The sequence below is a fragment of the Syngnathus scovelli genome, chromosome 3 (genome assembly GCF_024217435.2).
Source record: "Syngnathus scovelli strain Florida chromosome 3, RoL_Ssco_1.2, whole genome shotgun sequence".
In the NCBI taxonomy this organism is placed as follows: Eukaryota; Metazoa; Chordata; class Actinopteri; order Syngnathiformes; family Syngnathidae; genus Syngnathus; species Syngnathus scovelli.
This window is the reverse complement of record NC_090849.1, coordinates 13,456,448-13,484,155: the sequence shown is the minus strand read 5'-3', so window position 1 is coordinate 13,484,155 and position 27,708 is coordinate 13,456,448. Positions and strand designations below refer to the sequence as shown.

The 27,708-nt window shown below is 39.9% G+C and overlaps 2 protein-coding genes across 2 annotated transcripts; one reads left to right on the top strand and one right to left on the bottom strand.

Annotated features, from left to right (window-relative positions):
• The first annotated feature begins 12,408 nt into the window (after positions 1-12,408).
• Positions 12,409-19,477, top strand: anapc5 (anaphase promoting complex subunit 5). Its single transcript, XM_049763766.2, has 17 exons — positions 12,409-12,888; positions 12,952-13,031; positions 13,103-13,212; positions 13,289-13,487; positions 13,578-13,644; positions 13,726-13,827; positions 13,899-14,089; positions 14,163-14,244; positions 14,345-14,437; positions 15,601-15,782; positions 16,044-16,179; positions 16,276-16,350; positions 16,428-16,549; positions 16,630-16,737; positions 16,876-17,023; positions 17,099-17,261; positions 18,372-19,477. The coding sequence occupies exons 1-17, from the start codon at positions 12,691-12,693 to the stop codon at positions 18,590-18,592; spliced, it is 2,277 nt and encodes a 758-aa protein (XP_049619723.1). The 5' UTR covers positions 12,409-12,690; the 3' UTR covers positions 18,593-19,477.
• A 2,710-nt stretch (positions 19,478-22,187) lies between these two features.
• Positions 22,188-27,558, bottom strand: ggt1a (gamma-glutamyltransferase 1a). Its single transcript, XM_049763534.2, has 13 exons — positions 26,815-27,558; positions 26,393-26,563; positions 26,182-26,312; positions 26,007-26,096; positions 25,688-25,880; positions 25,155-25,315; positions 24,877-25,026; positions 24,500-24,636; positions 23,892-24,079; positions 23,609-23,736; positions 23,407-23,519; positions 23,216-23,329; positions 22,188-22,964 (listed from the first exon to the last, which is right to left on the bottom strand). Exons 1-13 carry the CDS (start codon positions 26,817-26,819, stop codon positions 22,818-22,820), a joined length of 1,728 nt encoding a protein of 575 aa, XP_049619491.1. The 5' UTR covers positions 26,820-27,558; the 3' UTR covers positions 22,188-22,817.
• Between the last annotated feature and the right edge of the window lie 150 nt (positions 27,559-27,708).

Sequence of the window (27,708 nt, the reverse complement as noted above, 5' to 3'; positions counted from 1 at the left end):
TCTCCTGGGTTCCTATCTTTCTGCATTCTCTAATGACCATGGAGTCACACATTACAAGGGTGAGTCAATCGGATGATAAGTGAACAAGTCCAAGACTTGGAGCAACACACATCGTAAATAGAAAAATGTCTGTACAGTTCTGAACATTTCAACTTTAGGTCAATAAAGGTAATATGCAGCATATATACACATAACTTTTTCAGTCTCTTGTACTCAACAGGGTACTCATCGACGTTGTAGAATACATTAAAATTAATAGAGCATTTTTGCCTTGTGAGCTATATTAATTGAAAAGCCATCACTCCGAAACATGCACCAAATGACCACATTAAGTGTCAACATTATATTTGACGTCCTTCCAGAAGGCTAAGTGCTTGACGAGGTCTCGATGGACTCTTACACTCAGCACACAAATGCGAAGCGTGTGTAGGTGGTCGGGTCCAAGAATGACTTGCTGTCATTTTTTGCTGGATAGATGTTCTATGTGGTCCTATTTTTGCTCCCACTGACTCTTGTGGTCTTTTGCAGCCTTGGCAGCTGGCTGAAAATATGTTTGTGGTTCCTGGTTAGTAGGATGGGAGTACAGGATTCAAAGATGGAGAGGTAGCAAATGATGAGGCACTTAAAGATTCTCTTCCATCAATCCACCTTAATCTCTTAAATGAATGAGAAGCGTCCCATCACTAAGATAAAACAAGGACTTTGCCCTTCGTGCTCCTCTGTGTTTACCTGAAACTCTAATTTTGTTATGACAAAAAGGCAGGGAATTTGTCTTAATATCAGAATATTTTGAGGAAGAAGATCGGCATAAACAGAAAGAGTAAAACCCAAATTTAATCAAAATGACAACAAAACACCACAACATATTTGCAGGATAATTTAGCAGAATGGAGAGTCTTGCAGCAAATACTCTTCAACCTTGGCTATGTTGTGTGTGTGCTGCAGGAAATCACTATCTGACATCATTTTAAAACTATTGGGGTATGAGCATATTATTATCACAACAACACAAATAAGGCCTTTCAAAACAAGCAGCAAATATGAGTGTTTGCAACTTAAAACATTGGGAACTATTTTCCCCAAGACCCGAAGGAAGAAAGCTGCTTCTAATCTTTCTATGTCAACAACAATACGTTATGCCGCAAGGGATTTTGAGGTAGCTCGATCTTGTCCAATGAATCCATCCGGTGCAAATTCAGCAGTCTGCTTTGGGCCTGACAAACCGGACATTTAAGACAGCATGGTATAAAATCTCATTGACGCTCAGTGTCCACTCTCCCAGGCTTCAGGAGCGTGAACATTTCCAGGCGGGAGGAAAAAATTGGAAATTCCTAACACAGGAGCAGTTTGTGTCCTTGTGTGTCATCCACATAAATAACACCCTCGAAATTTGGTGATGTAACTATTACTGTGATTTGTTCACATCTGAAGGGACTCTGGAGGCACCGAGTGGCATGCTCAATTTCTTTCCAGTTTGTGTTTTATATTCATTACCGAGCGGTTATTCAATTGCATAATTTGGACAGTATGAACGAACCTGCATTTCATCACAGCAGTATACTAATGATGATATGGATAGATCTTAAAGTCCATGGACAATGTGGACCCCAAAGGTTTCAGTCACCAGTAAATCAAATGGTTATGAAAGAAGAAAACAAATACCCACTATGGTTGCAGTATCTCAGCTTTATAATGCATTTTATTGTTACGGTTTACTCATTCCCAATGCTCCCATCAACATTCCTTCCAGTAGTTTTATTTTCCCCTCCAAAATAACAAAAAATAAATCTAGATCACCAGTGAAAAACAAACAAACACCTGGCAAAGACTCAACAAGCTGGTGGACATAATGCTCTCAAGAGTGAGTGCAGAACAAATTACAGCCCAATAAACAAATGAAACAACGAGCATATGTAACTAGTACTTCCTAAATAGTTATACGTAAAAATGATTTTGAGAGTAGGTGTACCTCAATATCAATGTCTCGTATAATAATAATAAAAAAGACCAAGTCACTGCATTTGCACCATGCGTTGATATGGATAAGGATATCTTTTGGGTTCAACAAACGCTGAGGTTCACAGAAAATTTTTAGATTGTAATCCAGTTATATCAGGCACTCTCCGCTAATAAATGAAATCATCTGCTGCAACTGGCAGGTTGCCAAGTTGACATAAATAAATTAAGCAACAGATTTACTCCAACCTCCTTCGGTGATTGCACCTGGTCTCTGAGCAGAAACCAGATTAATTCAGATGATAAAGAGCTCAAAATAAATTGCATTTTAGTCTGAATTTATTACGACCATGTCCGTGTATTTATTGCATATTGGTGAATTGATCAACGAAGGCTTATCCTTTTTATAGTATCGTTGTGTGGATTTGTGAATGAAAGATTAGCAAGAACTAACTAAATGAATGGTAATTATGATGAGAGACATGGCATGATGTACACCTACCCACTCTAAAAGGAGACAACAGCAGAGATATTTTAAAAATGTGCTGACTTTCTTTATTTAACTGAATGAGTGGAACCAAATATTAACATTCGTATTCAGCCGTCAGATTGTTTAGTCCAACACCATTATAACTATAAAACTATGCACAGTTGTATATCAGACAGGCAATAAATTATATTGTGTGTGCCATGGACAATAAAGAATACTGGGGTGCTATTTTTGTGGATCTGGTTAAGGTATTTTACTGTGGAATATTGGCCTCCAACTTTGTTTAAGCTTCTCTCAGACCACTTCTCAAAGATGTCCCGCAGGGTTCTATATGTGGTCCAACACTCGATTTTTCAGGCTAAAGGCACTTGTATGCTGACAAGATTCAAAATCTACTTTCCAATCTGGAGCTATCACTGAATATAAGCAAATCTATATCTACAAAAATGCATATACCTGGAAATCTGGCTTGATTGTTCACTTACATTTGAAACACACAAACACTCTCGATCCATTAGTCCACCACAATAAATCTTCCTTACCATATTTGTTAAACTGCCTCTGGTTAACATGACTGTCCTCCCAACCTTACTGAAATATAGACTTGTATATACTAGATAAACTTGTAAAAAAAGAAAATCCTTCACAGGCAAGACACCATGTACATGGCCGTCATCTGTTTTGTCACCGGAGTTCCCTTTAACACCCACCACTGCGAACTGTACTCCCTGTTTAATTGACCACTTTCGGTTCCTGATTATCCATTAAACAAATGTTGGAAAGAATCCACCCCCTTTTCGCCCACTGCTCACTATTAATACCACCATTCCCACGCTGCATTGCAACAGTATATTTAACCTTATTATTCTACGTTTGCGCTACTTTTTGGTCAATTTTCAATTCAATAAAGGTTAACAAAATTAATCAGCAGATTGTGTCTTAAAGTAGACCTCCCTGACAGTGACGATCGAAACTTCCATTAATTATGTAACTAACTAAGGCATTATTGACGGTTTGGATCTATTTTTTTGAACATGATTCTGGGAGAGTTTTGTCTTCGTGCTTGCCTTTGTAATGTATTGTGGAATTCATAATACAAATTTTCAACAAAACATGCAAATATAAAAGAAAAAAACAATTAACAATTCTCAATAAAGATAATATTCAAGTGATTCAATAAATCATAAGTCAATGAAACTGGATGTGCTGAAGACTTGTACTATTCTCTCATCATCATTTAAAGGAATTGCAAATTGTGAGTAGCTGTTTAAGAACAATATCCTGAACACAATCAATGCAGCATCAAAGTTATCAAAGATGTGATAGAATCACTTAAACCATCATAAATGTATGTGTAGGAGGTAAAAAAAAGAAAAGGTGCGTGGGGGGTGAGACTGCGCGCCAAGAAGAGCGCAAGACGGCCCCAGACACATTAGACGAGACTTGCGCTGGCGCGAAACTGAACTTTTACTTGTTTTTACACTGAGAACATGGGCACCATTCCAGCTAAATAAGGCCATATGCCACCAGGCTGGCCTGGGAATGACCTGAGAGGAGAGGGAGAAAGTGGCTGGGGAGAGGAAAGAGTGGGTTTCCCTGCCCAAGCTGCCGTACCCATGAGCCGACCTGGATAAGCAGAAAAGGGTGGATGGATGGATGGATGGATGGATGGATGGATGGATGGATGGATGGATGGATGGATGGATGGATGGATGGATGGATGGACGGACGGACGGACGGACGGACGGACGGACGGACGGACGGACGGACGGACGGACGGATGGATGGATGGACGGACGGACGAAAAGATGTAATCGATAAAATACCTTGTTATTTTAAGAAAACATATACTGTATGTATTATCCAAAGGTATTACAATATTTTTGCTCTAAAATAGTTGAATAATGTGGCCAAGATAATAGGCAGGTCATTTTTTTTGTTTTGACGCCATAGATACGTACTTGGATACACGTTTGAATCAGCTCTAAGTGAACACAATTGATGGCATGCTGTTAAGATGTTCACACAGCTTGGCACACCCATGCACACACACACGCGCACACACACACACACACTCACTTGTCAGTTATCAAAGAGGGAGTACATAACAATGTCTGGAAGAGTTAATGAGCTTCAGCTTCAAGGTAGCAGCCTGTTTGAGCAGGGAGCAGAAGTGGTGGTGGCTTTCAAAATGTGGATAGATGGTGCTGTTTGATATCTTGTTATCCAGGTGTGTTACTCCAAGGTCACTGTGTTATTGCATCTAGTCTAATTACCCGTATGTTAAGTCAAAACCAGATTCACATTTGAATTCATTAAGTTTGGCAGAGACTTTTTGCCTCAACTACAGCGTTAAAAGGGAGACATTTCCTTGCGATCAATAAAGTTTACATTTTTATGGATGAAGCATGTGTTAAAGCTCGGTGCCCATGTTGGGGGAGGAGTACGTGTGGAATTTATCAGGAAGAATCATTATAAATCCTTCGCTAAAGTTAATTTAAAATGAGAACTTTATTGAGAAAAGGATCATTCCAATTAATGGCCCAGAAATTAAAAAGCTTTCATCCAATGTGTGAAATGACTGCCGCATCATTCACTTCATACAGATGGATGAGTCTTCCTCTGTATCACCCTCAGATTAATGCTCATCCGCACTCTTTTCTTTCACTCTTTCATCGGATCATTTAGTGCAGACTGCAGACGGAGATAAACATTACCAAAATAGCAGAGAACACATTTGTGTACGCCATTGAGATCAATGTTTATGTGTTTGAAACGTGAGCTTAATTGCAAGAGTCAACCCTTTTTTTCTTTGTCCTGTTATCCACAACTGCAAACATCAAGTAATGATCCCAAGTGTATTACATTTTAATTATGCTATTACCGCATGCGAGCACAATTAGTTAATCGCAAGGAGTTGATCATTTCTAACGTCCTCGCTCTGTTTAATAGCAGGATTCCGGTGCTGCAGGAAAAACACCTTGCATCAGGTGGATGACATTTAAAACCATAAGCTATTTAGAACTCTGTGTGCAATGTACCTGAAAAGCCAAGACACCTACGACTAAAATTTGCATGGAATGCTGAACTCAAATATATTTACATGACAAATGAGCCTGTGAGTCAGCCGTTGCTTAATTTTCTAGCCCTTGTGCTACTTTTTTCATTGAAAACATGAATTATGAACTACCTCTCAAAGTAATTTGTGATTTAGCCGCATATATTTGTAACCACAAACATTCCTTCCAGTCGGGATGTGCTCTTTCCTGTAATGTCATAAAAGCATAAGTTTGTTGTGATATATAGCTTTCACGCTACCTATATCCCACGACATCAATACCTTTGACAGGTTCACGCTTATCGGGACACTTCAATGATATCCGATGGGTCAACCTGAAATTGGACAGGTGAAACAGTATGTCATCCTGACATAAGGACAATGGGAACAGGATGAGCATTCATTGGAAGAAAAATTGGATTTAGGTGCACCGATTTTAGCTGAGGGGAAGTAGCATAAGGGGTGGAGGCGGGGGTTGAGATAAAACAAGTCTTCCTGTTAACCAAGTTTGTTCAGATGCTTATTTACCTACATACAAGAGTGCATTTGTTTTGTAGAACTGAATAATATATTCAAACTTCAGGATGTCTCATATAATAGAATAAAAAGATGGCATGTGTTTTTTTTTCCTTTGTTACAGCATGATGAAATGCTTTAATGAAGACTGTTTTAAATTCAGTGAGTTCCTGACATGTTATGCTGATGAAAAAGATGAGCAATAGCAAATAGAATTCACTTCTACATTGTCAAATCACTGACCTTCTCTTTACAATGCTCATATAGCAAACTAATAAATAAAAAAGTTACAAAAAAAGTAGTAGCAATGCCTCAGCTCTGACCCCGGTTGTCATGGTAACAAAAGTCGTACTCTCCATTTTATAGATAGTCGGGATGAGCAGTGCCTCTACGTGGGACCGAATCGTCCCCTGCCAAAATTCTATTTAAAAAATTTCAAGTGATTACTAAGTGTGTTGCAGTTTTTTATCCTTTTTGTATTTTGATCAAGCAATGAAGACCTTTCATCACAGTGAGACCTGTTTTACGTTGTGAAAAAATGCATAATATGTTTCCTTTAATGGCTGTAGATTTACAAAGATAAGACATTTTAAATAACGTAAATAACGTAAAGATATGTGGGGGGGTAATCACTCTTTCTAATTTCCTTCATTCGCGAAGTAGCTATGTAAATACATCTATATTAAAAATCTTAGCTCTCCGGTTAATGCATTTTATTTCTTCAGCGATACCAAAATAATAAAGAATATAATCGATAGCAAGTGATGAATTCTCTCTGAGAGTTCAAATCAAAGCTGAGCTTTATCAACTTTGTCAAAGCTGAGGTTTTTATACTGCGAGAATATTGAATCTGATTAGTTTGTTCAGATATAAGAGTACAGTATGAATTGGAATAATTTTGACTTCAACTGATTTAGAAGCGCACCTAATTTTCCATTCTCCATTTCTTTTAAAACTGCACATTGATCAAAAGATTCTTTTGTTCAGGATTTCCTTGTGGCAGCATGTTTTTTTGGCTGCTTCATTTTCATCACTTTGAGAACTAATTACTTTTTGTTTGCAGGAAAAGTAAGCAACATATTTTAAATATGCCATGCACGAATAGCACCATTTTGAACGATAGATTTTCAACAAAAAGTCGGTGTGCTACAATTTTTCAAACTTTTTAGTTACCCGCTATCTAATTATGTTTTAGTCAACCATGAACCATGGAAAGGGTTTATTGCTCGTGGAAACAAAAGCCATCCTTCCTTATTCTAAAGTGCTTATCCTTATGAGGGTCACAGTATGTTTTTTAGAAAATTCCACAAAGATGGCGGTCACTACTGAATAGTAGCATTAAGGAGGCTGAGGTTGTTTTAAATACACACCTTTTTGTGTTATGTTTATTCTGACAGCAACCTTCAGAAGAAACAGGTAATAAACAGCTCAATGCATCGTTTTTGAAGAATATGTACTAATTAAATCTGCCAAACTGCTGCTTCTTGTGAAGTGAGTTGAATAACATGCCATTATAGATCGCTTGTATCTTACGTTTTTGCTCACGAACCAAAGCAAAAAAGCACTCCATCGTTGGCTCGGATCTCCAAAAAACCCAAGTCTGGTCACTTGTATCTCAAGTCACCACTGTAATTTGATCCATCATATGGAACGGGTTTATTGATCCATATAGTGACAATTCACATTTATTATGTGATTGAAACAGGAAGAATGTTGGGGGGGAAATGCCTAAGGTTTAGAAATATATATATACTTTACTGCATCACAAAAAGTTGACCTTGAGGTGACGTGCCAGATGAATTGAATTGAGAAACAAAAGAATGCAGACAGCAAAAGAAAAACACATGCAAATGAAAAGGATGTGATGTTTCTCCACATGAATGATTTGAGGCTACTCCTGAAATATGCAGAATTCTATAAACCTATCTGCTTTTCAGTCTCATTATAAAGCATAGATTGATTAATTAATCATCATCAATGAAATCTCACCACTCTCAAATCTGATGAGAAATTTGTCTTGACTATGTTCAACATAGCAAAGACTAATGTTCAAATTCAGATTTTGAGTGTGTTTGCTTGCTGCTTATTGAGGTTCATTCATTCGTTCATTCATTCATTCATATATTAAAAGTATAAGAAAGTGGTTAATTGTTGTTGGGGTTTTTTTGCTGGTTTTTTCCCCCCCCCCCAAAGTAAAAAAAGGCAAATCCTTTCACAAATCTTAGAAAGGGATTCCACTATAACTGTTGTGAATGCGCTATATAAATAAAGGTGGAACATTGAAGGTACAATCAACAAGTAGGCCACTAGTTTGAAGGGAGGGTGAATGAAAAATATGTATCCATTCAGAAAAGTCTTCTGTGCTCATCTTTTATTTAAGAACTATTTATGAGTTCTTTGAAATCTGCTGCTTGTGAGCGTCCATGCCAATCTCGCTTTAGACCCTTTAAAGCATCTGAGCTACACCTGACACTTTAGCTGCAGCCTATGTCTACTCGGGAGATGCTGTATTTATTGAGTAGCCACAATGTCGTAGTGCAGCTTGTATCTTAACAAGAAGGATTTGTGATGTTATATAACATAAAGCCACAAAGTCTGCCACTTTACAGGGTTGGCAAACAGGCCAAAGTGATTCCCTGACCGAGTCTCAGGCTTCTATAAGCAAACCACTCATCTCATTTCTTCAGTTACTACCTACAGCATATAGATTGAAAAATTCACCATGAACTTTTTATAATGCCTCCTAAGTTTAGTATTGAGGAGGTTATTAACATTGTCTGTCAAATGTATTTTGATTAGAGAAATAACATAAGATAATTAACCACAGTATACAATTAATAAATAATAGACATGTCATCAAATGTTATTATTTCGACAAAGCTAAGGAAATTATAAACTGTACATGCTACCAGGAAAGTCATTGTGAAGTAGGGATGGGCAATTAACAACATGGGGAAATGATCAATTCCTTGTTATTCAGTCAACATAATTTGCAGCAGTAAACTCAATTTCGCCTTCATTAGACATGTGAGTCAATTAGTTCTTTTCCTCAATTTTAATTAGAAGGGCTAGTCAGAAGGAAAGCATGTTCATACTCTACGTGCGTTTGACCACGGTCCAAATTGTGGTGTTTAATTATTGCTTGCATGCGCTTCCTCCCACATCCCAAAAACTTGTGTGCTGGGTTAATTGAAGACTAATTCCACATGCTGTAGGTGTAAATGTGAATATCAATGTTCTTTGTTGCCTAAACTCCCTGTGATTATAAATAAAATCTATTATTATAAACATGGTGGCCAGTCCGGGGTCACCAGAATTAAAATCAAGCTCGCCCAGGAGGCCAAACTGGGTAAACAGTATGGATGAATTAATGGTTGAGATGATTGTATTTTATTCTGTATTAAAAATGAAAGAAAAGAAATGTCCACAACTTCTATAATAAAGTATTCTTCTAAAGATAAATATAATGAGCCAGAAATGCGTCACACTTTTTAAAGTTACATTCAAACTACTCAAAACTGTAATCACTTTTTTGTCTATATTTGTTTGATGTTTTGGGTATATTTTTTTCCGTCACAAACAACAGTAAAAATTCCAATGTAACCTCATGGTACGAAAACACCCACTCCTCATCACTCAGGGTATGCACACACACAAACACAGGCACAAATAAGCAGACTGAGCAAACCAAGCTCGCTTGCTTGCCAGAAGAGAAAATCTGCAAACAAGAAAACAACAGACATGTTTTTTGTCAGACTATTTCGATGCTCCTCCAACCTGAAAGTGACTTCGGGAAGAACCACTGTGCACCAACACAGTGAAAGACGTGATTGAGATCAAGGTCGAAAAGATCTGGATCTCGAGTCAAACTCTAAAACAAAGGGGCATGTCACTCATGTGCTCCCCTCTCCATTTAAGTTAAAAAGCTTGTGGTCTTTTTTTCCTGTCTCTTCTCAAACCCATTAAGTCACCTAGAATCACCAGTGTTTGTTTTTCATTCTCCTTTATCAGCCTTTTGTGTGGAGGCCAAAGCAGAGTGGGTTTACCCTGGTCAACAATGGAAAACCGCCAAGACATAAAACCAGGCCTTTTAATTGGCCTACCTCCCATCTGCTATGAATTGACATTATAAAAGATGAATTTCGCATTGGAGTTCATTGAATCTATTTTTACCTATGCACACCTTAAGGAATCAGCGAGGGCATGACCATGTCCTTGATGAGAAAATGGAGAAAGAAAAATGCAATAAAAGCTAAGTAAATCCCTCTGATACCGCTTGGCAGACGGTGGCTTGATACACCTCAGGCTGGATATTAAAAAATCTCAGATGGGCCGTCCAACTGACAACTTAATCCATTTAGAGTCTCTGAGTAAGCAGCGGCAAGCTGAGTCAGGGTCAGCATACACAGAGGTCTGTCATTTCTCACACAAGGCACAATAAGTTTACAGTATCTCTGTTAATCTATAAAACACACTTGAGACACAAACAGCAGAGAGGCAGCAGGAGGAGAATGCAATCATCCTGTTGATATCGTGATGATTAAAAGGTGGCCCAGCAGCCGGCATACAAACGCTCACAGATGGAGGTCACACAACAAGTGCTTGGAAAGAATGGCAGATGTTTTGCCCATTTTCAAACTGCAGGAACAATGCACCAAAAAGATTGGAAGGTATGATATAATTATGCAAAATGCTTCAAGTGGGAAAGGTAGATAAGTTGACATTTGAAAAAAGGAGCAGTTCAAAATGTTAATTAAAAAGGCCATGTTCCAACCAGGCAAAAGATCAGCGCAGGTCACTGTGGTCTCTCGGACTTTCTTATTACCATGGCAGGTGAAATGGAAGGTGACATTTGCAATACATTTTACAATAGTGTGCCCGTGATATATCAAAAAAAAAAAAAAAGAACATCTGTGTCTAGCAATGAGTGGAAAAGACTCCTAAACAATGACTCAACTGCTGAGTGGGACAGCACTTGAATTTCTTCAATCTGGTAAGTGACTGCTATTCGATATTACTTATACCGAATGATATCTCGGTAAATTGCATATTGCTCAACTGCTTGATCTTAAGCTACTGTATCATTTAATTATGATGCTACACTGCGATGATTTACTCATGTTGTTCATTTGATTTAATTAACAATAAAATTAAAGATGCTCTGAAAGCATCAAAATGCACCCTGAAACAGAATTCACAAAAAATGTCTCAAACTAATCACATCAGACAGAAACTGTTTGCATTTTGATAGGTAACCAATAGGTATTAAAATTCCAAAATTTATGTTATTCAAAGATTATATCATGTAGAGTTTTTAAGAGTGAATAATTGTATATTCTGTGGCCTTTATGGGGCAAATACACTGAATTTTGGGGACAATTTAGCAAAATCCTTAATATATCAAACCCTAGCAACTGCAGCTGGTACTGTTAGCTCACTGTGACTCATATATTGACAGAAGCATTTACAGACAGTTTAGACTTTGCAAAGAATGTCAACTCTGACAGGTGTCAGCCTAGTCGACTGTGTGCTCGACAGCCACAGAGAAATGGAAGGATAAATGCCCGTGTGTGCGTGCGTGCGTGCGCGCGCGTGCGTGTGCGTGTGTAAAGCTCATTAAAGTCAATTAAAATCTAGACATAGAGTTGGCGGTGCCATAGTGCCATCTCCTGGATAATTACCGTCCTGTCATGACGCCAAACCTGTCGCGCATACACACAGCCATTCTGATGAGATTCTAATTTTGTCTAACTCTTGCTATATACTTTATGGCTGCTTTGGACCTGATTAGTGTTGATTATTTGACAGAAAGCAAAATGTATGACGACTTTAAGATAGTCCAGAAATTAACATTATATGGTGATTTTAGATTTTATTTCGTTGATGATGTACTTATTTAATTAACAGTTTTCGGGTTTTTCCTTGTTACGCTATCTAGTATAGTGTTACTACTATCCATCAATATTGTTTTTTTACATCTGAATCTAAGGCAGTTATTCCCAACCAGGGTGCAGAACCACATAAGTCTGGCCTGAAAGATCATTTGGGGTTCCACATGAAATTATCAAATTTTACTTAATTGGTCTGAAGGTTTGCATTGATCAATCGATGGAACAATTAAATGCTCTTCCAGTAGATGTATTTTTCCTTTCAAAATACTAGCAAAGTACTTTAATAAACTTTGACGTGATGCACAATTTTACCCCCAGTATGCAGTGTGCATGTATTTATCAAACTGCAATTACTGGAAGAAAATAAATATTGATTAAACAGAATATCTTTTGTTTATAAAATCTATAATGTAAATTTGTCAATTAAGCGTTATGATAAGGTATTTTGTACTGTCAACGAGTACGCGCTAAATAAAGTTGTGCCTAATTTGAAAAAAAAGCGTCACTGTGACGTGTTTTTGAGCGGACTGAAGGTGGAAGGTTTGAAATCAAATAACTTTAATAGTACTATTATTACCAGGCGATAGAGGCATTACATTCCGAGATGGAAGTGAATGGTGCGGTGATTTATTTTTAAAGTTAACGATCAGCTATAATTGTGAAATGCCTTTCACGCGATCTACCGTTAGGAAGAAGTCGCATTGATAGCTTGCTAGCAAGCTAGCCACAGCGATCTGTTTGTCCCTCTTCGCAGAGACACCGCGGCTAGTTTTGGAAGGATGGCAAGTGTACATGAAAGTTTTTATTTCAACCCCATGATGACCAACGGAGTGGTCCATGCTAATGTTTTTGGGATTAAAGACTGGGTCACTCCTTATAAAATCTCTGTATTGGCATTACTGTACGAGATGACATCGTCTACGATCACTCTGCCGGAAAGAAGACGCCTGAACAAGCTCATTTTACCCCTACAGCAGGTAGTCTTAAATTACACATTGCAGTGTGTACCACCGGGAATGACTGAGTCTGCTGTGTTTCAGAGCTCGGACCTGTCTCTTAACCACTTCCTCAAACTTGTGGAAGAGTGTTGTCCTGAAACCGCATATTCCGTCAAAGCAAGGTTTGCTCAAAGCAAAAAATCTGTGGAAATCTATATCTCATATTCTTTCTGTATTGTTTTTAAATTCAAAGACTGCAAGAAATTGTAGATGGAGAGCTGAAGGACATGGAACATTTCTTTTCCACTCTGCTCACTCCGTTCACAGCTTTTGATTCAGAGGCGTATAAAACCAGTGTTGTGGGTGGGTAGCAGTGCAAAAAAAAAAAATCAGGTAAAAAACTTACCAAGCATTCATCTCCGCTTCTCATGTGTTTTAGGTCTTTTCATGAGACACATGCTCCTGGCCTATAACAAGCTTTCCTTCAGTCAAGTGTACAAGTTGTACAAGTCCCTGCAGCACTACTTTCCCAGCAATGACTGCCAAGTGGGTTTGATGGCACTGCCAATGGATGACTCTGATATGGATCTCACCAGCACTGAGGATACCATCGGTGACCAGCTAGACAGAGAAATTCAGTATATATCTTCATATATTTTATTCAAAGTAGCAATTTCGTTTTGATGGTGGGGTGACTACTCACTTGTATTACTCGGATGTTATTTTAGGCCTGAAAACACTCCAAGCCGAGGTCCCCTTTCACAAAAACAAGCCGAGTACTTTCTTGCAAGACAGGTGTGTTTTTCACTTCAGCAATTTGTTTCACGTGAACTTGCATTTGTGTGATGCACTTCTGCCGTATCCGTGCGTCCTCAGGCGTACCTTCTCAAGAACGACGAGAACAAATCCCTGAAGCCTGCATTGCTGCAAGAGGAGCTCAATAACATGCTCAAGTTCAACCCAGACTTTGCTGAAGCGGTAAGAGTCTTTCTTCTTCAACCTTACAATTTCGACCCTTGGATGAGTTCATGAATGTTTCCTTTCCTCAGCACTACTTGAACTATCTGAACAGCCTCAGAGTACAGGACATCTTCCTCTCCACCCACAGTCTCTTACATTATTTCGACCGGCTGATCTTGTCTGGGAATGAAGGGAAAAGCAACGGAGAAGAAGGCTACGGCAGAAATCTTCGCTATGCCACTCTAAACCTGGCCAGCCTTCACTGTCGCTTTGGGCACTAGTGAGTACAAGAGCAGTTGAACTCAGCAGACAGGTCTTTGGCCTATCTGAACGTTCCCTTTCCTGTCCCATAGCCTGCAGGCTGGTCTGGTCCTGCAGGAGGCCATCCGAATCGCTCAAGAGTCCAACGATCATGTCTGCTTGCAGCACTGTTTGGTATAAGCAACGTTTATGATTTCACATGACAGTTTGTTGTTTTACAGTTGTTAAACATGAGCCTCTTCATCTCTCCCTTTCTTCTTGTTCCCTGCATCAGAGTTGGCTCTACACTCTAGAGCAGATGAAAGGATGCGACAGCACTGTTTTAACTGAGGATTCTGTAAAAATGGCCGTTCATTTCTGCCTGCCGGTGAGTGCAAATGAGAAGTGTCTGGGGGCTTACTTTACTGTTGATTTTTAATTAACAGCTTCTAGCACAGGAGATTTAATTTTGGTCAACTCAGTATTTAACCTAACAGCAATGAGTAAAATAAGTCACAATACTGATCTACGTCCCTGTAAAAGGTACTGTGACAATTTCTATCCAAAAATCAAAACCTATTTAACCTTAATTCGTCCAGTTAAGGCAATTCTGTGATACAGACCTGGCAATAAGTATACATTGTATATAGGCATACATGGGTTCCTCCTTAGGAAACATCATCAGTCTGTAGCTCTTACTGAAGCTCCCCCACGCCAGCCCCTTCGTAAAGGACGTACAGTCATAAATTCTGCAGAATTGAGGTCATGAGATACCATGTTTGTTCTCTATTTTCCTCACCTATGCTGAATTTGATGGCTAGAACACCACTGGAAAAGAACAGTGGTGTAGCAGAAAGCGGTGTTTATAAGTGAATGAAGCGGCTGTTTTTTGTGGCTGGTTTATTTTTAGTGTCTACAGTAATTACAGTTCCATATTTGCATTTTCACCAATTTGCATGTATAGGAAATTCTGAACAATTAAATACTTGCTTTTTCTCGCTATTTGCGGCAGTGCTCTGTCCCTATTCCAGTGGATTACTGTACATGCAATTAACACAGCACTTGAAAGCAACTGAAACCAGCACAGCCCTATTTAAATAACTTCGATTTGAAAGTTTTTAAAAGTCAACAAAGATTGACACGATCCCAGGTTCAGTGTCTTATCAGAAAGACATGGTATGGGGATTTGTATTTGTTGGACAAGCACCATAAAATTCCGTCTTTTGTGCTTGAAATGATTTGCATTGACAAGAACCTAATCCATACTGTTAGGGTTTGTTTTCCCACCTCCCATATAGAAGCTACTGGTTCATGTGATGCAGGGCAGGCAGAGTAAAAATCAGCTTCTATCCAAAGGCCGTCACTGTTTTATATCCCTTGGCTCCCTCTGAGACGAACTGATTATTGATTTGAACACTCAGCATTTTTAAAACTGGATGAAAAAGGTTAGGGCTTCTGGTCTAAGCAATGAGGTTTATGCCTTTGCAATCCAGCGCAAGACCGTCCACTGTTCCAAGATGAAGAAGTTATGAGTTATTCTCTTTGCTACAGTACCTGGCATCGCTGGGCATCCAGTCTTTGGTACAGCAGGGGACAACACAAGGTAAAACGGCACACAAGCTGATGGATGCGCTGAAGGACACGGACATCCTGCACTGGAAGCACAGCCTGTCGGAGCTGATTGAGATCAGCCTGGCTCAGACTACGTCCATATGGAGGATGTACGGCAAAAGGTTAGGCACAGTTGTGTGTGTGTGTGTCCATGTTTACATATCATTGTTTCCTGAATAATAAGTTGACGTGGTAAAGCCACAAATTTGTTTGCATAGTGTTGAAATCCGACTTATCGACTTCAAGTTGTACTCATGGGTTTACATTACCCAGGGCTCTCGTACACATTTGAAATGTTGTATGTAACAGATACAGTAATAATGATTTAAAGACCTCAATGACATTCCAACCCATAAAGATGAATCATTTTATTCTATGTGCAGCACCATGGCTCTGCAGCAGGCCCAACTGCTTCTCCACATGAGCAGCTTGGAACCGGTCAATTACGGGGTCCAGCAGAACAACACTGAGGCTTTTGCTGTGGCTCTCTGCCATCTGGCTGAATTGCATGCTGAGCAGGTAGCACCGTGGCATGTGTATACTGTACATGTATGTCATTTGTGTCCTGTTGTATCTCTGGTAGTGATTCACACACTACCTTGACTTGTGCTACAGGGCCTGTATGCCGCAGTTTCAGACATCCTCCAGCATCTGAAAGATCAGTTTCCTGCTCACACACAGCATGCCAAGGTGTGTCCTTTCATCCACAAAAAATGTCTCCGCAAATCCTGTCGTGCATTCATCTTGTTCTGTTTTTTCGAATGCAGCTCTGGATGCTTTGTGATCTAAAAATCCAGTTTGAGCGGCATATGACTGAAGGAAAATACAATTTGGCCGAGCAACTGGTCACTTCCATTTCTGCTTTAAACAAAACAGAGGGTCTCTACAGGTAACATAAAGGGGCACGAATGATTGACAAGTTATTTTACCCAGTTGGAGGTCTTATTCTTTTTTTGTTGTCATTGCCAGGAAAGTGCAAGTTTTAAAAGTTCTTAATCGAACCACTGAGGCTTACAGCGTCTTACAGCAATTGCAGGTGCTCTGCGAGAAGACCAAATGCACAGAGATGATCATCAGGTAGAAAGACACTGCTGTATCACAAACCCTATTCTAATGCCAAATTATAAACGGAATGTGTAGCTTTAACGTTTCCTATCTTTAGAAATTCTGTGATACATTTGTCGGAGGAATGACCAGGCGTTTTGTCCCACGCAGAGTTATGCTTTGCACTGCTGAGCTTCACTGGGAGTCCTCTGGCTTCTCCACAGCCCTTCCTCTCCTCTTCCAAGCTTTAGCTCTGGCCCGACAGCACCACCTACAGTCGCTGGCCTCGGAAACCCTCCTTCACCTGACCTTTACGCAGGTAGGTCACAAACTCATTTCTCCCAAGTTGTAGTCATCACAGCATACAACTGTTGTTTTTATTTCCTTATCGCAGTTGATGTTGGGCGTACCTGAGCAGGCTCTTCTTGTCCTGCATGAAGCCATCGAGCCTGTTCTGGCCCATGGAGCGCTGGTGGACAAAGGGCGAGCCCTGCTGCTGGCAGCTCGCTGTCACATGGCTGTTGCTGGATTTAGGCCAAATAGACAAGGGCAAGCAGGTAACACTGAGCCTTACACAAATTCCTATGTGAGAGTCTCTCTGCCTCACACACAGTATTGAAAGTCATTTGAAGGTGAAGTCAAATGAAAAATTTTCTTTACCATAATATGTTCTACAATTAATACTGCGTTTGTGGAATATGAATTAAGCAACAAAAACCACCCGTTTTGATCCATTTCATTGGACAGTCATTTTTTCATTTGCTGTCAACTGAAAATGACTTCACAGTACTCAGCTTGCCAACATCACATGACCAAACCCAAAGAACAGGTGATCCGTGATGGCCATTACCTGATTATTGTCAAGAAAATATTCAACCCCATTTCCCCTTTAGTCTTTCTTTTCCTCCAATATCCTTGATGCCCATCTTAAGCCACAGATTTGGCATACTAGTACGTGTTTCATGAGGCAAATCTGCGCTTGTTGATAACTGTGTTACCAGTAGTGATAGGAAAATGAAGCTTCACGATGCTTCATGAACCAGTTGTATTTATTGAGCGCTCTAGATGGTAGAAAGCACACTGACTTGCCATTTTTTTAAACTAACAGTGCCATCTAGAGGAGTCAAAAAATACAACAACTGGTCAGTGAGACAAAAATGAAGCGTCATTTTTCCATTTCTAGCTACAGTACAAGTCAAGTACGATTGGTGACATGAGAAAATTCTCATGTTTAAATCCAACCCTTCACTAGTAGTACTCATAATGTGCAGATATCAACTAGTGCAACTCGTTTACCTCACTAGTCATATTTTGTTATCCTACAATTATACAAAATTGCCCTACTGAGAATAAAGCATATAGTAGTGTATAGACCTGGAGCTGCATAGCAAGGACATCTGGTGTGTAACATATACCTATTAGTTAAGCCTTGTGTTATTAGTACAGCACAATCATTTACTATTAAGATTTAATTGCATTCTACTTGGCACAAAGTAGCACGAGTAGTACTAGTCTTACTAGTAAGACACAATTATTCTACCAGTGTGCTGAAATGTCCTACGAGTGAGGACGGAGCGTACTAGTACGTGGATCTTAAGCTTGATATCAAGTATATGGAATAAATGCCCCAAACAGTTTTTCCTAAGCGGCTGACTGTCTCCCAACAGATTTGCATGTTGCGGTTTCAGCGGTGGACATGTTAAATGAGGCTGCAGTTTATTTCTCCAAACTGAACTGCAAGGGCCAACTGCGAGAGGTCCATTACCTGCAGGCTCAGCTCTACCATTCTCTGGGACAAACATTACAACGCAACAAAAGTGCCATGCTCTTTCGCCTATTGGACCAGGAACTACAATCACCAGCACTGCCTCTCTCTATGCGCCTCTAACTCCCATTGGACAAATGACGCTTGAGCTTTGAAAGTAGCCTCAACTGGCCACTAGATGGCAGCAAGGCCCCGTTATGCTTGGTTCTCCTCACAGCACCTTCACCTTGAACAATTTATTTATATCATCTAGAGGAGAATGGGAATCACCTTTTTTTGTATTTGTGCACAAATCAAATACAATCAACAACCTTTCTATACAAACAAACTATACCTCCACTTGTACAACCACTATTTCTAATGGTGTTCAAATAGTGTCCTCGTAGGTTGGAACGATGGCACAATGCTAAACATAACTTGGTTTCAGAGCTTGCACCGCAACAGTAAGCCAGGGTATGGCAGACACTGTTAGATATGGCGAACGTTTGTCACGAGCTGTCATTCCGCTGTGATTTTTAGCTGCAGCCTTTTGATGAATGGAGGTAATCTTACTGTTTCACTGGCCCGGATAATATTCACTATCCACCAGGAAAATATTGATGATGAATCCGCAGAAATAAATTGTGATTCTACTTGCAATGTTGAAAACCTGCCATGACATAACTAGACACAGTCTGGTTGCCACTTATCCTTGACACGCTCACTTTGTGAAGACTGATAACATCAGCTATATTCTCTGACTAGACATTTTCCCCCCAAAAAAACAAAGATGTCTTTTTGTCATGCTCTGTTTTTATTCATCTCATCTGTAAGATTTGGAGACCACTGGGAGTTCTTAACCTACAGTATATGAATGCAAATGTTGTGGTCGACCTTTAATTCCAGGTACTTCATCTTACCAATTTTGAAAAAGTATTTGCTTCAAATGTTGTGGTCACAGTTTTGGGAAATGCCTCATTTTTATTCCTGTATGACTGTGCTATAGTGCATAAATTCATGATCCATTAAGGGATGCTTGGTTGAGTCTGATATGGAACTACTCAAGAACCTGCAGGTTAAACCCATCAATCACTTAAGGGGTGAACCATTTCCCAACCTTCTCTAGGATTGCCTCACACACATACAGTCAGACTCATATACATATTGAGACATTAACACAATGCTCAGCTTTTTGGCTCTAAATGGATTTGAAATGAAACAAGATCTACAATACCTGCAGACTTTTAGCTTTTAATTGGAGGCGATTACAAACAAATCAGTTGAATGTGTAGGAATTACAACACTGTTTGCAGTCATGGAAAAAATTATACCACCTTGTTTTAATGGCTCATTTGCAGTTTCAGTCTTGCTCGGACACAAAATGACCTATTCCCATGTTGGGAGCATATAATTGTCTAGAACTTGTTTAATTCAAGATTCTGGGGGAACCAGGAATCAAGCATCTGATTAGAGACGTGTCTTGATTCTTAAGTCCAACTAATATTGGTTAGCAAATCATTGAAACGGGGTCAGTTAACAGCAGGTATCTTTTCATTTGAGTATGTTGTTATTATTTCATTCATTTAGTGCACCCATGCACTTCCATGAGTGAAAATAAAACTGCTACTACCTGTAGTAACTCCCAGCTAAAATGGTGCTATAAATAGTCTCTTTGTTCCAATATCTAATGAAAGAAGCAGGCTGACATTTTGGTGGGTAATGAATTCGCAGACAGTAAAATATTGCTTGTTAGTTCCAAGTTTTGATATGCATCAAAATTCTGTCGATAAGCGACGTGCATAAAATATTCTTGCTCTGATGTCATCTAACGTGACTGCACTCTGCCGTGCTCCGTGTTAAATGTCAAGTGATCAACGTATTTGAAGCAATTAGTCAAGCAGCACCAACATACATCATGACAGATGCTTTCTACTTTTCAGAACATTGTCATTGGAAAATAATTCATTTTAATGTTTCTTCAGGCAGAACTGTGGAAGTCTTGTTAGCACATTTGCCTCACAGCTTTGGCCCCTCCTGCATGGAGTTTGCATGTTCTTCCCGTGTTTGTGCCCTGTTTCTCTGGTATTCTCCCACATTCCATCCATCCATTTTCTGTACCGCTTGTCCCCACGGGGTTCGCGGGCGTGCTGGAGCCTATCCCAGCAGTCATCGGGCAATAGGCGGGGCACACCCTGAACCGGTTCCCAGCCAATCGTAGGGCACACAGAGACGAACAACCATCCGCACTCTCACCTAGGGGCAATTTGGAGTGCTCAGTCAGCCTACCAAGCATGTTTTTGGGATGTGGGAGGAAACCGGAGTGCCCGGAGAAAACCCACGTAGGCACGGGGAGAACATGCAAACTCCACACAGGGAGGGTCGGAGGTGGAATTCCACATTCCCTTTAAGTTTTTTTTTTAGACTTTGAATGATCTCAAAGTGTGAATGTTAGTGTTAATGGTTTGTCTAGATTTTCCCTGTGATTTGAGCAGTCCAGTGTGTACCCCACCTCTCACCTAAAGTCAGCTAAGGTGTGCTCCAGCACACCCACGACCTGAGTGAGTAGCTATGAGCAATATAGAAGAAGGTATGTTGTTCATCCCTGAAGGGAAATTCTGTTTGAATCCCACTTTCAACATATCCCTTGACACTTTATGTCGGTAGAATCACACAGAATCAGTTCAGACATGCAGGAAAGCAGAAATTTGCTGTAGGGCATTTCGACAGTGCTCATAAATAATGATCTCGTTATCTATGTCTGGGTGTTGTGCAAACAAAGAAGTGTGAACATTACATATTTCGTCTTTGTGGTGTATTGTTTTTATTTACATCTTACACACGAACTTGATTGGACTTGGGGTTGTGAAGGAATGAGGTCGAAATACAAAAAGTCCTGCCTCGCTACAAAAACAGATGTGCTCAAACCTCATTGAATAAAGTACATAAGCAGACAAGTATATTCACATATTAAATAAATAAAAGAAACATTTTAAGCATATAATTATACCTACACACCAAATCAATAAAGAAGACATAACTAGACATTTTTGATAAGTGGTGATGCGAAAGTTTTTTATAACTTTATGATCTGATATATTTCTGAGGACTTTGAAATAACAAATAACTTTTGATATATTGCCTAAATAGCTTAATGACCCTTAAGGAACTGTGGAATGCATGCCTGATGTTTTTTCTCTGAATCATGGACACGGCCAGGGTCGTCTTGACCGTTCAGTACTTGATTGTATCTTATGTTTTGACTAATGCTAGACGCCAGTTTTTGATTACTACTGAACGCTCTGCACAGAGGGAAATAGTTTGCCTAACAAAGAAAAGATACGGTTGAATGAGGTACGACAGTGTATGTCCAAGATTGGAGAAGAATGTTCACAGGAAGGTCACGTGGAGATAAAACCAGCAGGTGCCAGAAGGAGCCACCCAAAGACTCGGCCAAAGATGATCGCCAAGGCCGAAAGACGGGAGGGAAGACAACAGCCCCCACCCGAGAACTCGGCCAAAGATGATCGCCAAGGCCGAAAGACGGGATGGAAGACAACAGCCCCCCTCCACACACACCACACAAATGGCGGCCAATGCGACGATGCTGCCTTAGCTAGTTACTGAGGCTTTACCCCGTAACAGTCCCTAATGTCAAAATAAAATGAGCTTAAGAACATAATTTCTTCTTGCTTAGTACTTTTCCAATCAAAATGAGATAACAAAATGATTGTTCACAATCTAAAAAGGGGTATTGGATGTGTTTATTTAACAACAAATCTGGTCACTAACAGCATAAAACAATGTATGTTTTATAAAAATAGATGTAGTTGTTTTCAGAATCAACAATACATAAACTTAACAGCTACTCAACTGCATATAAAACATGTACAATTTATTGTAAATAAGTTAATGCTTCTGCTTGGGGCAAAGAAACAACATATACAGATAACAAATATCGGCAGACATGAAACAGGCAAACAACCTGAGATGTCTTTATTTTATAAAAAGCAGCTGCTTGCAAGTCTGGTTTTTATAAACACTTGCAGTGTTAGATGGCTAGTAACAATTTATACAACATTCAACACTTAAAACAACTTTTCAATTTCAACTTTGAGCATATTGTATAACTGCATTTAATATAATATCAGGATATGAGATGCATATTCAGAAAAAAATTTTGAAACTAATTTGAATGGATTTGCATACTCTTCAAATCAAGCAAGCGTTACTCATTTTATCCAAATATTGAAAAACTTCACCATGCTCTCCCATAACAACATCAATGCAGACATTTTATAGCAGATGCAACTTCTTACTTTATAGTAAAAGTAAACAAAAAAGAAAGACAAAAAAGGGTCTGGAACCATATTCAATATCCGGCAGGATATCCTCCTTTCCTGGGGTCTGATTCTGCGAAGAGATGCTCTCCTTGTCGCATCACCACCTGAACCACAGAATCTGGATTGCTCTGCAGCCGCGTTAAATGGTTCTTCTCAATTAGGCCTTCCAGGATTCTCTGGTATCACACGCACAGCAGGTCTCAAAATGTGTGGCTGAGCAAATGCTTGGAAGTGGTTGTGGTATCACAATCACAGGGCGAATTTAGCAAGCGAGCGAAATCCGCCATCATATTTCATTATCCGTCATTCTATATGCCGTGTTGCGCATGGTAGACACAACAGTCGTACTTTTCTTTTACTTGTTTTAGTTGTATTGCTATCAAAATAATAGAAAAATAATCCAAGTGGCTCTTTAGCAATCTCTCACCTTGTCAAAGTCTTGCTCCACCACTGTCAAATTTGGATTGAGCTGATTGTGCACTCGCGGCTCGGTCACCGCTTTCCTCAAATTGTACTTAAAGAACAAAGAGTTCAGGATGACCTGTTTACAGGACGAAAAAAGAAGAACATGGCTTTTGAAGAAACTAAATAAATGTAACCGCATGGGAGTAGTCTTACCAAGGCAGTAGCTGTGGTAATTTTTGTGCCCCCAGATGCTCCAACAACCATTTTAACTCTTTTGTCTTTATCAAAGATTATTGTGGGGGACATAGAGGACAGAGGCCTCTTTCCTGTAACACACAAACACATATTTATTCCACCCTAAATCCTCCTTAAACAACGCACCCCATGATTATGACCTACAATGGACGGGTCTCACCTGGTTGGATGAAGTTGTTAGGAGAGGGAGGGACTCCAAAGCCATTGGTTATGTATGGAGAGCTGAAATCATCCATTTCATCATTAAAGATAATTCCAGTTGATCGAGACATGACTTTGGAACCAAAGCTGAAAGGACAAACAAGCATATCGATTGATCAACAACATTAATCATACTTGTTGAATCTATATGTGTTGTTCCACAATTCTGATGGATTATGTAAAGTAGGTCGAACAGAAGTGAATGTTTGGATTGGTTTTGGTAAGGCAGATAAGTATCTTACTATAGATTAATGGTGCTGGTGGCTGCCACGGCGCTTCCGTCTTCAGCTATCACCGACAGATGAGCTGTACCGTGGCTGTCTGGGACAAAATAATCCGGCTCATAGTAAATGACTGGATGAGTGGTGTCATCTGTAATTTTCCCCCTTATGCCTTCAGCAAAGAAGGTCGATGTCATGTTTTGGATAAGCTGAGAAGAACCAAACAATTTTCAGTTAAAGACATCTAGTATGAGCACACAACTAGATTTTGATTTCATATTATATACAAATAATTGATATATAAATTGATTGCACATCGCCTCTATTATCCCACAACAAAAAATGTTGGTTAATTAAAAGGCAAGTTACTGGTGACTGGTGGAACTCTGCGTTTGCTCTGTCGATGTATTTCCGTAGAATCTTTTTGGGTTTTCTTCAACGAAGTAAAAATGTGCCATGTCTTTGCAAACTTATCTCGTTATTTTATGCTCATCCTCACCCATCACATGCAACATGCTATTTTTGTATTAGCATCAATTTGGTAAAAAATACTTGGCTGAGGAAACTATACTCTCCTAAAGTGAACAATGGTTACTGTAAATGTTTTGAGATATTAGTTGGGGGTTTACATCTGTGATATTGAGGAAATGTGGGTCCCCGAGTTTGCTCCTCTTGGCGTAAGCAAAACGGAAAGCTTCAATGATGCGATGATACGTGAGGGTCTTCATCTCAGCTGTGGAAACACTCGCATTTGTGAAGTTGTACCCTGCAAAACATCCACAGTGACAAAAGTCTGCATGAAATCTACTTAATTTTGGTCAAAATTTATAATGAGGCTACTTTATCAGTGTTCCAAAAGCCAGATGCATGCACAGAATTGGCAGGTCATGAAAGTGTTCACTCAAATAAAATAAAATCACATGAACAAATGAATGATCAGGAATTTACAACGAGGAAATCTTCCCTTGTGCACGATGACACGAAAGCACGGCCAGGCCGTTCCTACCTTTCACTATGTTAAGAATGAGCGACAAGACTGGACCACTGGAGGGGGCATCTGGGACATACATGGTGTATTCCCCAACACTCAGTTTGAGGGGATTTTCATTCAGTACTGGCTGGTACTCCAACAAATCATCCAAAGTGATGATCCCACCTAGAATATTGATAGAGGTTTCAATTGATTATGAGTAATTATCCTTCCTCTTGTTTTGCTAGTTGTTTAATTTTTATTTTATTGTGTTCATGAATGCTTTTCATTTGGAATAGATAATTAAACAAGACCTGCTGCCTGGATGTCATCCACGATTCTCCGTGCCATTGAGCCATTATAGAACACATTAGGACCCTCTTCTGCTATTCTCTGGTATGTGTCTGCCAGCTTTGGAAATCTTATAATGTCATTTTCCCTGAGAATGTTTTTTTGTGAATCACAAAACACTTCACTGTAAGATGAGAGGAGAATAGAATGTGTTTAGTATTTTGAAGTTGCACAAAAAGATGAACAGAACAGAATATGTAGTTTTAGTCATGGATGAATGGAGCAGGGCGACCAAATGCAACTTGGACCAAAGTTTAGGATCGGTGCCACCAATTGGCACCACCGTGATAGTTTCGTGTTTTGGCTACTTGTACAACTGGATGTGTGGGTTGAATATGGAATGAAAACTACAGGATGTTTGCTCAATGCTGTTTTAAATATTTAAGTATGCTGGTATCGCAAGTTATTATAGACTATATGTTCTCTACGGAATGTTAAAATGCAGCATCCCTGAATTAGCGTGCCACCGTTTATGTTGCTGATGCTTTCTCCTCACCACAGGTTTGCATTTCCTTGAATGAAATCCTTGTTTGTAAAGATGGCGAGAGCCAAGGCTTTCCCTATCGGAAAGCCTTCACGGGCCAGGACGATGCTTGGCTCGAACAGCTCTTTCCATGGCAGCCTGCCATGTCTCCTGTGTGCCATCTCATAGCCGCGAATCTCCCCAGGGATGGCTATGGACAGTCCACCTGTCATGTACAAGCATTAGTAGTGTGTTGGATATCATACGGCCATTCTTTGTTCTAATTTCCATCCATCCTACCAAAGGATCGCCCTATATATATATAAACAGCCTTGTGGAAATGTGATTGTACCTGTACGAGAAAGTTGTGTGTTGTTTCCAAACATGTCCTCAGTGGCGTTCTTGGGTGCTGTTTCCCTTGCATCAATGGTTTCTACGCTCTCTGTTGTTGAGTAGGAAATGTGAGCGAGGGAGCATTTTGCTCATTCAACTTCATTAAGGTGTTCTAAATGATGAGGAAGACTCACCCGAAGAGGCATTGTAGATGATAAAGAAGACCCCTCCTCCAATGCCCATGCTGTGTGCATTAAAAAGGCCCACACAGAGCAAAGCAGCAATAGAGGCATCCACCGCTGAACCGTTTTTCTTCAAAATGTCCCTACGGACATTTAACACGTTTGTCGTTATGTGTGCGCATGCATGCACAGACTATAAATAGCGCACAAAACACCAAATTACCTTCCGATTTCGGAGCACTTTCCAGCATCAGCAGCGACAGCAGCCCTTAAGAACAAGTGGCATGGAGGGGGAGTTGTGTTTTTCTTCCCCGTTCCTATGAAGAGGAACAGGCCCACAATAACCAGCAGAAGGACCACCAGACCAGCAGTTAGAGACTTTGCCTCCATTTTCCTGCCATGTAAATTCAACAAAGACCATTGTCAGACAGGATTTGGTGACCGAGACAGGCCAAGAGAAGTTGGTTGTCATTAATACGTGTCAAATGATAGCAGAACAGTTGTGTTATTTTCTCAGCCATGGTTGCAATGTCACGGTCTATTTCACTTATTCTGCTCTTATCTCACACCAATTGATATATGTTAGACAGCCCTGCCTGTATTTGTGACGCAAGCTTCTCAACAGCACGTTCCCTTGTGGGTCACCTCATATTCTGTATTCCCTGTTTGCCTCTCCTCTCATGCTGCTGCGGCTGCTGTTGGGGAAGACTAATAATACTGCTGCTGCTGCAGGCTCCTGCTCTTGTTGCTTTGATTGCGTCTGAATCTAATCACAATGGTCCTGTTCTGAATCTCCCAGGTTCAAAGTCTGCCACAGACATGCTAATAATCATTCACAGTAGACGAGTGGAATTCTACATCTTTGCTACAAGTGACAAAAATCTCATTTGCCTTTGTGCATAAAGGGTTAGGTCTAAAGTTTGTTTCAATTTCATCCTTTTCCATGACATGTAAAGGAGACACTGAGACTCATGGAGCTGAACAGAATTTAAGATTATACTTAACTTCCATCCATCCATTTTCCATACCGCTTGTCGGGGGGTCGCAGGCGTGCTGGAGCCTATCCCAGCAGTCATCCGGCAGTAGGAGGGGGACACCCTAAACTGGTTGCCAGCCAATCACAGGGCACACAACCACTCACACCTAGGGGCAATTTGGAGTGCTCATGTCTGGGGTAAATCTTGACTTGGCTCTCCTGCATGACGCCATGTGTTGAGCTTCAGAATGATACCTAAATATCTGCGGGGCAATAAGAGTGGTGGTTACCATGTCTGGGGCAAATCTTGACTTAGATCTCCTGTATGACACTTGCATATATTCCTCTCAGAGCCAGAGGTTGAGCAACACAATGTTTGTTTATGGACTTGGTATGTCTTTGTACTAAAGCGGAAAAATAAAAAGTAAAATAACAGCATTTTTTATTGTCTGTGATGACAGTTGTGCCGGGTGCGCACTGTCATTCTTTCAACAACATAATCCTTCCATTACTTTCATTGTCCTATGCTTTCAAATTGCATTTCACGGTGGTGGCGGGGTGGG

Excerpts from the sequence above, each read along its gene's own strand:
- anapc5 (XM_049763766.2), top strand. The coding sequence starts at position 12,691 with ATGGCAAGTGTACATGAAAGTTTTTATTTCAACCCCATGATGACCAAC. Across the intron at positions 13,645-13,725 it reads AGTACTTTCTTGCAAGACAG|GCGTACCTTCTCAAGAACGA; the intron begins GTGTGTTTTTCA and ends GTGCGTCCTCAG. Across the intron at positions 15,783-16,043 it reads TGGAGGATGTACGGCAAAAG|CACCATGGCTCTGCAGCAGG; the intron begins GTTAGGCACAGT and ends TTCTATGTGCAG.
- ggt1a (XM_049763534.2), bottom strand. Across the intron at positions 24,637-24,876 it reads CATTCTTAACATAGTGAAAG|GGTACAACTTCACAAATGCG; the intron begins GTAGGAACGGCC and ends GATGTTTTGCAG. Across the intron at positions 22,965-23,215 it reads TGGAGCAAGACTTTGACAAG|AGAATCCTGGAAGGCCTAAT; the intron begins GTGAGAGATTGC and ends GTGTGATACCAG.